Source organism: Eubalaena glacialis, chromosome 1 (assembly GCF_028564815.1).
Source record: "Eubalaena glacialis isolate mEubGla1 chromosome 1, mEubGla1.1.hap2.+ XY, whole genome shotgun sequence".
NCBI lineage: Eukaryota > Metazoa > Chordata > Mammalia > Artiodactyla > Balaenidae > Eubalaena > Eubalaena glacialis.
This window is the reverse complement of record NC_083716.1, coordinates 29,073,062-29,086,736: the sequence shown is the minus strand read 5'-3', so window position 1 is coordinate 29,086,736 and position 13,675 is coordinate 29,073,062. Positions and strand designations below refer to the sequence as shown.

Genomic DNA, 13,675 nt, shown 5'->3' with positions numbered 1-13,675 from the left:
GACCAGGCAGTGGAGAGAAGACCGAAACCTGTACAAAGAAGGCAGCAGGGCTCAGGGGCTAATAACACTTGGGAACTGTTCAGTAAAGACAAAGTCTTATGCCACGCAGCTCTGCAAGCACTGATGTTGTTTGGTTTTGTACCCAGGAAGAAACTAAAAAGAATAAAAAGAAGACTGAGACCACAAAAGACTTTCCCAAATCCTGGTTGGTGAAAGCCCTCTTCAAAACTTTCTACGTCATCCTCCTGAAATCGTTCCTGCTGAAGCTGGTGTATGACGTCCTCATGTTTCTGAATCCTCAGCTGCTGAAGTGAGTCCCCAGGCCCTGGGTTGTCCTTTCAGGGCCTCCTCTGCCACTCTGCTTTTTGCCCCTTGTATATGCAGGCAGGAGCCTATTACTAAGTTTCCATTTTTTTTAATGCTCATAATTTTCTTCAGCCTTACAGCATTGTGTTCACGAAAAGCACAAGGCATTTTTCAAGATCTAAAATGATCTGAAAAATCATTTAGATCCTTTAGCCTCCCTCTTTTCCACGTCCTTCTCCTCATAGAAAGCCAGATGTATCTTAGGGGTGCTTTCTTCTTAAACAGAACTGCTGTGAGCTGAGTCATGTCCAAGAGGTGGGCCTCATACCCCAGGAGAGGCTTGTACATAGTCTTTGTAATCTCATTGCTCCACAGTCAGGCATTCAGTGGGAGGTTCGGGTTAATCATGACAGGACTTCAGTCTGCCAGGATCTATGGAATGAACTATCCTCCAGGGGAAACCCTTCTAGCTCACACTGGATACATGTCCTAATTCCTTTCCAGGAATAAATCAACTTGCTACATAACAGCCTCTTTTACCAGGGGGTAGGGAAAGAGAGCGTCAAAGAAAGCATTGCAGTGGCAGCTTTGTGGAGCACACATTATCCCATCTCACGGTCACGGGTCGTCAACCCTCAAAGAAAGCATTGCAGTGGCAGCTTTGTGGAGCACACATTATCCCATCTCACGGTCACGGGTCGTCAACCCTCAAAGAAAGCATTGCAGTGGCAGCTTTGTGGAGCACACATTATCCCATCTCACGATCATGGGTTGTCAACCCTTAGCCCTTGCTGCTCAACTCCAAAAAAGGCAAGAGTGCTGGCGTGGCTGTGGAGCTCAGTCTTCCAAGAGCATTGAATAATTCTGGTCACTTTTGTTACCTACAGGGTAGGATAGCATAGCTGGCTGTGCACAAGGAGGGTGAAGAGCCCTCGGAGGCTTGATGGGCACCACTTACTTGGTTTTGCTCTGGCAGATTGCTGATCTCCTTTGCAAATGACCGTGATATATATCTGTGGACTGGGTATCTCTATTCAATCCTCTTCTTCACCGTGGCCCTCATCCAGTCTGTCTGCCTTCAGTATTACTTTAAACTGTGCTTTATGCTGGGCATGAAAGTACGGACGACCATCATGGCTTCTGTATATAAGAAGGTAAGTGGAATATGCCAGGCATCACCAAAGAAAATCCCCTTTGTAAACGTGAGCATTTCTTCCAAGATTGAGGAAAATTTGATGGAAATGACTCAACTGACCTCAACACTGGATTTTGGCTAAACATACAGCCTTCTTTAGGTATTTCTTTGGAGATTAAAATGAAAAGTGTATATACAGGCATAGAGCGTCTGTGTGTGTGGGGTGAGGTGCACTCCAGGGAAAAGCCGGCAAGCTGTTCTCTGCCCGGGATCTGCCTTTCAGCTTTGAAGGCTTGCATACCATCCCTCTCTTCCTTCCTCTCTCCACAAGGTGACAACACCTTGGGACAGAATGTAAAGTCAGAAAAGAAGCTGGCCAAGGGCAGACTCTTAAAATCACCAACATTTAAACCAAATACTACATGAAACTTGGCTCATAAGACCTGGTGTGTCCATCTCAAATCATAATTTTGCCATAGACTAGAATGCTCTGTGAACCACGACTCCATCTCCCCGGACTGACTTTTGCCTAGCGACTTCTTTTTCTCAGTCTTGAGTAACGACCAACCCTTCCTCTGCCTGATTCCTTTTGTGGATTTGTAAATACCTTCACACTGGTTACTAAGTTCTGCAGACTTGGGAGCTATTCCATTTCCTTAAGATGATTTTGTCCATCTTCCCTCTGACACGTTGCTTTTAATGTTTAACTTTCTCAGAGCAACTTTATTTCCCTCTGTCCTAGACACCAAGGTGAATTCTCATTTTTTTCCCTTAAGAAATGAAAGTAGAGTCAAGTATATCTCAATTTAAAAAATAAATAAAAAGAAATGAAAATAGTGACTACAAGCCTAAGGAGAAAATTCATACATTAGGAGATGATACTTTTTATAGGTCAGAACGTCAGTCGGTTGCCTTTTCTTCCTCTTTTTCATCCACCACTGGAGTGTTCCATCATAGTGATTTCTCTGTTACAGTTCCTGATTTTATCCTTTGCTTTCCTCTCTTAAAACTCCAGTGTGTCTTTTGTCTTTCCTGAGTAGATGTTGACTCATCGAGAGACCCAGAGAGGTGATCCAAATGTCTTTAGATCAGAAGTCTGGTCAAGTTCTTTGAACTCCCAGATACCCTCACACTGGAATTTGTCTTCTCCAAAATTAAAATTTTAATCCCCTTATTCCTTCTGGAGATACTGTATTTCTGCTGGTTTGCAGGATATGAGGTCACTAACCAGGCTGTCTCAGACATTTCTATGAACGTACACTTTTACAATTGTGATGATTCATTTCCACTACTTTGATTCTTAATATTGATATATTCCAGGTTTTGCAACTGTTACAATCCATAAGGAATGTGTAAAATAGAGCCCTTAATGAGACCTTCATTCAAATAAATATTGCTACTAAAATAGAATTTTGTTTTTAAGATTTTGTTTGATGTGGACCATTTTTAAAGTCTTTATTGAATTTGTTACAATATTGCTTCTGTTTTATGGTTTTTTTTTTTTGGCCCCAAGGCATGTGGGATCTTAGCTCCCTGACCAGGGATCAAACCCGCACCCCGGGCATTGGAAGGCGAAGTCTTAACCACTGGACCACCAGGGAAGTCCCTAAAATAGAATTTAAAATTGACTAATTTTATGTTTAGATTATGCTTCATTTATGAAATGTTATGAAACATTTTTTACATCCATTATCAATTCTTAGCCCTGGGAAGTAACTGCATTATCCCTATTTTACAGAGAAGCAGGGCTTAGATCATTTCAATGCCTAGAATCACATAGACAGAACCTGCCTCCAAACAAGGGCTCTTGGGACTAAATTAATGACTTTTCCACTTTACAGAGATTTATTGAAAAAAGAAAAGTATAGTGATTACCTTGAAGGGTAATTAGATGTTACATTTTGTTTTTGTTTTTCAATACCAAAGGGGAGGCATAGCAGTGAACTGATGTCTCTAGAGCCTTGGTAGCCTAACATTTTAGGAAATTTCCTTCTTTTTACTGTACAACCAAGAATCCTGATATATTCTAAAGACTTTATTGATGGATTAAGATGACAGTAGAGCTTCTAGGAGGAGGATGAAGGTGATCTCTAGGGCCAGTCATAGCCCATACACTGCCTTGTGGGAATTAGAAGAAGGCTTTCATTCCTCTGGAAAGATGTAGCCCACACCAGAGGGTGGCTTGGTGAGCGTAGTACAAGCTGGTTTCATGCACCCACCACCCACCCCCACCCCCCAGTCCCTTGTCTGGGAGCATTTGTACAAGGCACTGCTGTAAGTGACAGACTGTGGGTCTCGGCCTTCTGATCTCTCTAACATGAGAACAAGAGGCTCATGCTGCAAGATTCAGGCATCTAGATGTTGCCCTCAAATTCCTGACAATAAACGAGTCATTTTGCTTCCAGTGTGTGAACCCCGCAGCTTTCCTCACCATTCTAAGATCTCTGTCCTCCTTGGGAATGGTTGCAACCTCCTCACAGCATGGCTCCAAATAACATTGCCACATTAAAGTCTGCAAGGCAAGAATGAATACATGCTTCTTCCTTTCATCCCTCCGTTCTTTCCATCCTTCAGTATTTGATTTCCCCACTGTGTGTATGTGAAAGCGGTAGTGAATTGGACAGATGTAGCCCTTGTCCTTACAGAGTTTACTACTGGTGGAGAAATAGAAAAACAAAGTTACACAGTGCAGTGTGATGAATGTAATGGCAGAGGTAAGCACGGGTTGTTAGGGGAATACACAGGAGAAATATCTAACCTAAACTTGGGAGTCAGGGAATTCTGAGAAGAAGTTCCATCTAAGTTGACACTAAGAGATAAATAGGAGTTTTCTGAGCAAAAACAGTGTGTGTGGAGGAACAGATGTTGGGGAAGGTAGGAACAGCAGGAAAGAGTGGTCAAGAATGAGAGAACGCTATGTGTAAGGTTTAGTGGCAAGAAGATCACAGCCCCTTGGAAAAGTTGTGTCCATTTGGAGCCCATCCTTCTACTGTCTTTCACTTCCTTCCTGAATTTCCCCTCTCACTCCCCAGTATCCTTGGCCTTGTCCAGGTGTCCCAATTCCAATCTTTGTTTTTAGGCGCTGACTCTATCCAACCAGGCCAGGAAGCAGTACACCATTGGAGAAACAGTGAACCTGATGTCTGTGGACGCCCAGAAGCTCATGGACGTGACCAGCTTCATCCACCTGCTGTGGTCAAATGTTCTACAGATTTCCTTGTCCATCTACTTCCTGTGGGCAGAGTTGGGACCCTCAGTCTTAGCAGGTGTTGGGGTGATGGTGCTCCTAATCCCAATTAATGGGGTAATCGCCACCAAGAATAGGGCTATTCAGGTAAAGAAACAGTCACTGGGGACATGTTTATGTTCTTCAAAGTCTAAAGTTTTTTACTTCCTCTATTCTGACTTGTGATTGGAGTTTGAGCAACGCAAAGCTGGTAGAAGACTTGCCACTGTCCCAGATGAACTTGGCTTTATCTTCCCTTTTTCATCTTCTGGCCACTCTTAGGGTTTATATACTCTGTCTTGATTCACGTTCCTCATTGGAAAGAGAAGAGCCGCCCGGGGACCCTGCATATAGCTCTTACACCCTGCTCCACTGCGCTGTTCTTAGAACAGTGATTATTGGCCCTGTTTCTCCATCATAGCAATGCAAACCAGCCACACAGAGCAGTCACATGAGCGACCCAAACTTTAGGCCTAAATCCTGGCAATCAACCCTGCTACCACCAGGTAGCAGGGCTCCATGTGGACAGTCGTTAGCTCTGCCAGAAATCATATTTTGGATGGGTGAACTCAGTGGTGTATGTCATTTAGTCCTTCATTTGTCTTGCATTCATTTAGTTGCAAATATTTTAAAAATATTTTTTGTACATCCTATTTTGGGGGGAACACAGCAGCAAATTAGACAAGGCTCTTGCTCTCGTGGAACTTACGTTCTACTTGGGGTGGAGATTCAGGCCATAAACAAGTAAAAGCAAAGAAGGAAAATGTCAGTTATGATAAGTACTATGCAGAGAATTAAACAGGGTGATATGCTAGTGAGTGGGTGGGTGGCAGTTTTAGATTATGGGATCAGGAAAGACCTCTGTGAGGAGGAGACATTGAGCTGAGCTCTGGACAGCACCAACCTGAATGTGAAGGAGGAAGCCATGGAAAAAACGACCTAGGAGGAGGGCACAGTCAGGCCAAGGCTGTTCAGGTTCAGAAAGAAGGTGGGTGTGGCAGGAGCGGGGAGGCAAGGAGGAGAGAGGGAGAGACACAGCCCATCACTGGGTGCCTCAAGTTCTCACCAAGTGACAGCCACAAGCACCACTGAGATTTAGTATCTGCAGCAAATCTGGACCCTCTCACATGGAAGTGTGTTCTGTGTTTGTTTCACTTTTTCCTGGCAGGTTAAAAATATGAAGTATAAAGACAACCGTTTAAAGATCATGAATGAGGTTCTCAGTGGGATCAAGGTGAGAAGCTGAGTGCAGGTGACCCTCTGGGCACAATGACGGTAACAGTGGGTTCTTGGGCTTAACAAACATGCTAGAGGTTGTGGACTCCTGCTTCTGGGACTGTGATGTGTCCCATGACTTCTGATTCATTAACCCAGAAGTCTCCGGTTTCTTCCCCTGGTACTCCTCTCAGGACCTCTTTTGATCATGATTTCTATTTAATTATGTTAAATGGCTTGTTTTGTTTTTGTATTTTACTGTGGAGATTGTCAAATGTGCACAAAAGTAAAGAGAATGGTTTAATGACGCCCCATGGATTTATCACCCAGCTCCAGCAATTATCAGCGTGACCTAACTTGTTTCATCTATATCCCCACTCCCCACTTCATGCCCTGCTAGATTATTTAAAATCAAATCTCAGATATTTTGTCATTTCATTTGTAAATACTGGCTATGCATTTCTAAAATAAGGACTTCATTTTTTTAACATAACCACAATACCAATAGCATACCTGGGGAAAAAAAATGAACAGTCCTTTGATACCATTAAATTTCCCCAATTACCTCATACATGTCTTTTTAATTTTATTTTATTTTACCATTGGTTAGTTTGAATAAGGATCCAAAAACTGTCCACACATGGCATTTAGTTGATAGTGCTTTTAATCTACAGTAGCCCCTCCCCTGTCCCCTTTTTTGGTCATTTTAGAGAAAACAAGTTGTCTTGTTCCAATGTTTCTTGTAAATTGGTGGTTGGATCTAGAGGCTAGAGTAGATTTCGGCTTGTTTGTTTTTTGTGTTTGTTTGTTTGTTTGGGGTGGGGTTGAGGGGCAAGGATGCTTTCAGAGAGTGCTTGCTTCCTAACTTAGCGATGATGAGTGTTTATGGGCTCCAGGCGTTGTCAGCCTGACTCATCCCTTATTGTGTTTCCTGCCGTTCTTTCACCCAGAGCAGTGATTTGTGGCCCCGGCAACACATTTCAATCCCCTGGGAAGTTTGTAAACCCACTGAGGCTTGGGCCCTACTTCAAACCACCTCAATTGGACTCTCTGGGGGTGAGGCTCAGGCATATATATATATATATATATATACGTGTGTGTGTGTGTGTGTGTGTATATATATATATATTTTTTAAAGCTCCCTAAGTGATTCTAATATGCAGCCAAGGTTGAAAACCACTGTCATAAAAGTTTTAGCAGCCACTGATGATCATTGCCTTGTTCTATTATTTCATTAGTAGTTGCAAAAGGGTGATGTTTTAATTCCATTATTCCTTTGTCATTGCTTAGTTGGAATTCTGTAGTGAAGAATGATCTTTAATCACCTAGTTGGTTACCCTAAAATAAAGTTTGTACAGGATAGGCAGGATAAATACAAGCTTCTTTCCTCTATTTACTAGTTTTCAAAATAATGCATTTTCATCCTTCAAAGGTGACCAATAAATTCTTTTTTAATATATACGTTGTTTTGAATTCATGGACTTGAATATTACCCTAAACCTCTTGAAAATGAGAAAGAGGCCCCTTTGAACATCCTGATGTTTCTCCACACAGAGCTCTATATGCCTTCTTGCCAATGTGGCAAAATGAAAACATAGACCTGGTTTCGGGTCTCAGCTCTACCACTCGCTAGGGTAGTGACTTTGGGCAAGTTACTTAGTCTCTCTCAACCTGTTTCCTTATTGTTAAAATGGATGCAGAATTCTGTTAGAGTAGGTGGCTACCTCTTCCTGGTTTGCCTAGATCTTTCTGGGTTTAGCACTGAAAGCCCCATGTCCTGGGCAACCTTTAATCCCAGGCAAAGTGGGACAGTTGGTCACACTTAGGACTAAGTAAGATAATGTATATAAAACATTGTATACCTAGTCAGTTGTCAACAAATACAAGTTACCTTTCTGTAATCACACTTTATAATCTGAATTTCTACTTCCCCAATTTTGGGGAGCATATCCTAAAACATGGGTGGATGGTACGCACCTGATGTCCTTTTGGGGCAACAGTGTAAGCTGTGCTCTTTTCTATCCTATTAGATCCTGAAATATTTTGCCTGGGAACCTTCATTCCAAAACCAAGTCCACGACCTTCGTAAGAAAGAGCTCAGGAACCTGCTGACATTTGGGCAGTTGCAGTCTGTGATGATTTTTCTCTTATACTTAACTCCGGTGCTGGTGAGTGACAGGAGTCAGTGGGCTGGGTCAGCTTCCTGGAGAAGAAGGTCTGTTTAGATAGACTGCCCGCACCTGTAGGCCTGACCCTGAAATCCAGGGACTCATCAAGTCCTCATGCTGCTATTCCTACCTCACGTCCCCACATATAGTTTCACCCTTGTGCACAATTTGGTGGTCTTGCCGCCCAGATCAAGTTTCCAGGGGGTTCAGCATGAATGTGGTATCCAGGCATGGTCTGCATGGGAAGGCTTCTTGTCTTCTTGGGGAGGCCACGTGGGTCTGTAGCGGAAGGAACACTGATAACAGGAGCCAGGAGGCTCGAGCTCTGGTCCCAGCAATGCCATTAGTTTACTTTATGACCTCAGGCAAGATATTTCCTCCTCTTCTGGGCTCAGATTTCTCATCTGTAACATGGGAGGGTTGAGATAATCCCTAAGACTCCTTCAACTCTGATACAGTACTGTGTTCCTGAGACTTAGCACAAGGCTGCTTGATCCCTTTTAGGAATAAATCACTGATGGCTTTGCTTGTCCAGGTGTCTGTGATCACATTTTCCGTTTACGTCCTGGTGGATAGCAATAATATTCTGGATGCAGAAAAGGCCTTCACCTCCATCACCCTCTTCAATATCCTGCGCTTTCCCATGAGCATGCTTCCCATGATAGTCTCTGCCATGCTCCAGGTAGGTAGGAACTCTCACTGCTAGCTGATTAGCTCTGGTTAAAAGCCTTAGAGTCCAGAATGACTGGTCTGTCATATCTCATTTCTAGCTTCTGCTGGTGAACCTTCAATTAGAGAGATTTTTCTGGTCTCTGGAGACCAACAGTTTGATTTAGTAAAATCACAAGCTCATTGAGCCCCAGTTTTTCTGACTATAAACTGAGGATAATCATCCCAGTCTCATCCATCTCCTTGTGAGGTATTTATATAGCATTAGGGAAATATGGCACAAAAGGAGAGAAAAGGCTTCTCTTTGGATGAAGCCACATACATGGTGGTAAAACCAAATGCAATCTGGGAGCCTCACGCTGTCAGAAAACGGGCCATAGGGAGTGTTTGGGTCCTGAAAACTGAGCACGGTCGCTGAGATAGACCAGGTACCAGACCTCAGGAGGACGTTCACAGGGCAGGTGGCAGACTGGTGAGGCAGCCAGGATGACAAAGTGTGGCGACCTGCATTCATCCTGGAGGTGGCTGGCTTCAGACAGCTCAGGCCATAGGAAGGACTGGGCTTTAGGAAATAGACCTCTCCCGGTACTGGAGGGCGTTAAGGAAGGCTGATAGATTTGGCTGATAAAGAAACAACATGCTCTTTTTAGATTCAGATAGTTTATCGCATAGAGAGCAAAAGCAGGATCAGCAGAGGTGACAGCTCCCTGCATAACAAAGGGGCCCGAGGACCATGGCATGTGGGCAGTGAGGCACTGTACGGGTCATGGACTCAGTTACAGAAGAACATGCCAGAGGCCCAGTTACCAGAACCAGACAGTTTTGTCTTAGAAGAAGGCAGAAGACAGTTTCCGGAACTAGGTCCAAAGAGAGCAGTAGAATTGACCTCCCCCCACACCACAGTGAGTTTTCTGAGGGGCAGAAATAGAGCATCTTAATTTCCCTCTGTTCAGAGTGGGCTGGCCCCCAGGGCTGAGGTGTGGCTGAATCACGCTGGGGAGGGGGGCCGGGGGTAGGGGGCCAGAGGTTCCAGGTGTGGCAAATAGCAAATCATGGGCAAGAAGCCTGGCAGGTTGACTATCTCTTTCCACATCGAAAGCTGATGACGAAGTCAAACTCCTCTACTTGTGCTTGTTATTGAGGTTTTTTTAATCCTTTATGTCCTTCTCTAGGCCAGTGTTTCCATAGAACGGCTAGAGAAATATTTGGGAGGGGATGACTTGGACACATCTGCCATTCGACATGACTGCAGTTTTGGTAAGTGCATTTGGAAGTTGCATCCCATATATATTCACAGTGCTGGCACCAGTACTTTGCAGCAAGAAACTGATGGAAAGGGAAAGCTAGGGGACTTACCTTGCACCTATATTTGCACAGTATGCGTACTGTTATTGCTTAAATTATGCTTTCATTTAGAACACATTGCTTAGCCAGATTGCCAAGCTAAGCTGGGGCAGCTATTCTGAGGATAAGCAGGGAATCCTGCAAAGGATCTAGAAAACAGAAGTCAGGATGGAGCCAAGCATGTGGAATTGGGAAGATAGGCTGGAGTGAAAGAACACACAAGTTCTAAAGGTTTAAGGATTGGGGGGCATCCATAGCCAGAAGGAGCAGTGGGTCTGGAATCCAGGGCAGGGACTGGCTGAGTTTATATTCGGAAGTGGAATTTATACAAGAGACTAGGCAACAGAGGGCCTGGGAAGGTACCCAGACTGTCTGTAGATCAAGAATCTGGGCTACCAACAGGCTTGGGACTCTTAAGTAAAAAAAGGACATCGTATGCAGGCAACTCTCAGTCTCATCCCAGGAGCTTTCATTTGCCTCTTGTCAGCTCAGGAGTCAGCACCTGACAGAGGCAATCTTGGGCTCTGCTGGAGGAAGCAGTGAGGGACACCTGAAGGCTAAGAAAGGGCAGACAGACATGTGGGGACCTACATCTGACTTAAAGAGGGGACTTTTTCTCAACAGACAAAGCTGTGCAGTTTTCTGAGGCGTCCTTTACCTGGGACCACGATTTGGAAGTCACAATCCAAGAGTGAGTTGCCTCCTTTTCCTCTTGCTGTTTTTTAGGATTCTCCTTGCCAGTCTTGTTATTGAAAAATTCCATGTAATATAATACATGGGGAAACGAGCTATGTGCATGTGTTCAGTTAGAGACTAGTGCAGGGTAAACCCCTGGAGGGATGAACTGACAGCAAAGATCCTGAGCCCCTGTCCCTATAACTACATCTGCTACCCTGCTTTCCTACTGTGGGACAGTGCACATCCAGCTGAGAGCCTGTGAAGACATTTATTCTCCAGACTGTGGATGGAGGTAGTGCAGGGTTGGCAGGTAGCCTAGGTCTCTGGGTATGGTAGTGGATACACACAAGAACCTGAACTCAACTTAAGTTCATTTATTCACTTAAGAATAGTAATCAAGAAAAATCTGCCTTCTTTGCCCAGAGTGGTTGTTGGGAGCCGCCTCTATAATCAACTTCAGATCTGGAATTTTTCATCTACATAACCCATTCTCACATTCCCCTGCCTTAAGCCAACCCTTTCTTGCCACATTGCTGCATGTAATGTGTTCCCTAAGCACTGCATGTAGTGGTACACCCAACTCAGCCACTGAGCACAGCACCACAGAGTACACCAGGAGCCCAAGCAGGCCAGATTTTTTCTTCACAACTGAGTATACCTGATCATCTCCCTGCTACACCCAGAACTTTCCACATTTCTCTCCTATTTCTAGATCCTTTAACATGGACTCTGGAGCTTGCCCCAGCATGTGTCAGGCCAGAAGCCCCACCTCTGAACCCTCCCAACCTGAAAGCCTCACTTTGCAGAGAGCAGAGTGGCCCTAGCTCCCACTTTGCTAGTAGTATAAGTCTGGAAGGAGTCCAGCTCAATGGGCAGGTTCAGAAAGCCTGTGAACAAGTTCCCCATGTTCCTAATGTTCTAGGGACTCAAATAATAGGGCCAGAACAGAGAGTTTCCAGGAGCCTGGCCCAGTGTGGGCCCCTCCCGAGCCAGACTCAGCCAGATATCCAGGGGGAGGGGAGCAGGGAATCTGTGCTTTCAGCAAGTGTTTTATTGAATGGTTATTCTCATTGAATGGCCAACTTGGGGATACATTAATCTGGTCCAACCCCATTAGCTTAGAAATGAGAGTCCAGGAGAAGTGACCCTCCAAGATCACGCAGCTCGGCAGTGGCAGAGTTGGGACTTGAACCAATAGGGTCTTGTTCAGTGGTACCACGTTGGTTCTAAAATAATTTTTCCAGTGGAAACTCACATTTGGCACAAACAACTTATATATGAGGGCTTACTCTCTAAACTCTTAGAGCAGAAAAAAAAATCATTAGAGAAATACTTTGTAGTATTGTATATGCAAGACCAATTTTCCAATCTTGAGGGAAAATCTCCTAATAATCAGACTTCCTATGGAGTGTCTGAGAAGTGGCTTGAACTTCTCCTGAATAACACTCCTCCACACACCCGTCTCCTTCAAGTGCACTTCTCTCTTTCAGCGTGAACCTAGACATTATGCCAGGCCAACTGGTGGCTGTGGTGGGCACTGTGGGCTCTGGGAAATCCTCCTTGATGTCAGCCATGCTGGGAGAAATGGAAAATGTCCACGGGCACATCACGGTCAAGGTGAGAAGGAATGCCACGGAGAAGACTTCTGACACTCAAATATGGTCTCTTGGTGCTGCCTTCTCATTGGGAGAATGAACTAGAATCTGATAACTACTCCTGTCATGTTGCTGTAGGTGAGGTCATGGAGACATCTGGGAGACTTGTAAATGGTAGATTCTTTGCCCCACCCCACATATATAATCATATTCTGGGGTAGATTCTAAAAACCTGCATTTTTAATGAGCTCCCCAGGTGATTCTCATATGCATACTAAAGTTTGAAAACTGTTGAATAGAGATGTCTTCTATCAAAGTATAGGTAATTCTACTATATCTGTGTTTCAGAAAGCCTCACGTTCTGCGAAACTGTACAGTAAAAATAATAGGACCTGGGGGAAAGAGTTGGAACAGATCATTAAAAACATATGTAACTTTGTAAACAGGGTAGCAACAAAAACAACAACAGCAATAACAGTAAAAACAGTAGCACTGTAAAATCTCCACTGACAATTACACCCAGCTTCACAATTAGTTCTGGGCCTCTCACCTCTTCCTTTGAGAGCTGGGTGTTTGAGGGCACTTGCTTCCAGTACAAAAACATGACATAGAGTATAGATGTCGTCAATTATAATTTTTTTAGAGAGGAAATGTTTTCATGGCATCTCCATCAGTACTCTCAGCTTCCCCAGAGAGCTAAATTTAGGGGAAATTATAGGTATTTGGAATCATTTAACCAGCCACTACTTGCACCAAAAAGAGGCACGTCTATAGATTTGTAGCTTTTCTTAAGATCTTCATATATTGCTAAGCCTTTCTTCTTAATTATAAGAAAGCTTGCCCCTAATTGCTTTACACTGACATGCTTGGAAAAATTTTAAGAACCAACACTTCTTCCACATTATACTGACATTATTCCCTGATTTACTGATTACTAATGAGATAATTTGCATCAAATAAACATGCAGTATAGCAGAGCAAACTCTACAGACTTAACTCTGCCTCCTAACTCCTTTCAGGAAGCTTTTTCTTGCTAACTCATAACTGGGTTTGTCCTCAAACACAGGCATTTATCAGGCTCCATCTCTCATTTGACGCGATCTGTTTCGTGCATCAGGCTGGCACCCAAATTTCAATCTCTTAGTTCTTGCTTCCTAAGATGTTGTCTGTACCATTCCCCCATCAGTGTTGGCCCTCTGTTGGTCCTAGTAAACTCTCTGGGGTCTGACTAAAACCCTGCTCTAGAAGCAGCACGTGCAGTCATCCTCCATTTTTTGGATCATGGCTAGAGAGTGATAGTCCAAAAAAGGAGACTTTAAATGATGCATAGGATATTGAA

The 13,675-nt window shown here is 43.9% G+C and overlaps 1 protein-coding gene across 2 annotated transcripts in view; it reads left to right on the top strand.

Moving 5' to 3' along the window:
- The window catches only part of ABCC2 (ATP binding cassette subfamily C member 2), a 70,792-nt gene that overhangs the window by 15,715 nt on the left and 41,402 nt on the right, over positions 1-13,675 (top strand). For both annotated transcript variants that reach the window (XM_061194449.1, XM_061194460.1), the window contains exons 8-16: positions 147-310; positions 1,283-1,460; positions 4,521-4,775; positions 5,836-5,901; positions 7,913-8,050; positions 8,586-8,732; positions 9,892-9,976; positions 10,688-10,754; positions 12,232-12,358. In XM_061194449.1, coding sequence (XP_061050432.1) covers positions 147-310; positions 1,283-1,460; positions 4,521-4,775; positions 5,836-5,901; positions 7,913-8,050; positions 8,586-8,732; positions 9,892-9,976; positions 10,688-10,754; positions 12,232-12,358 — 1,227 coding nt within the window. The remainder of the gene's footprint in view (positions 1-146; positions 311-1,282; positions 1,461-4,520; positions 4,776-5,835; positions 5,902-7,912; positions 8,051-8,585; positions 8,733-9,891; positions 9,977-10,687; positions 10,755-12,231; positions 12,359-13,675) is intronic.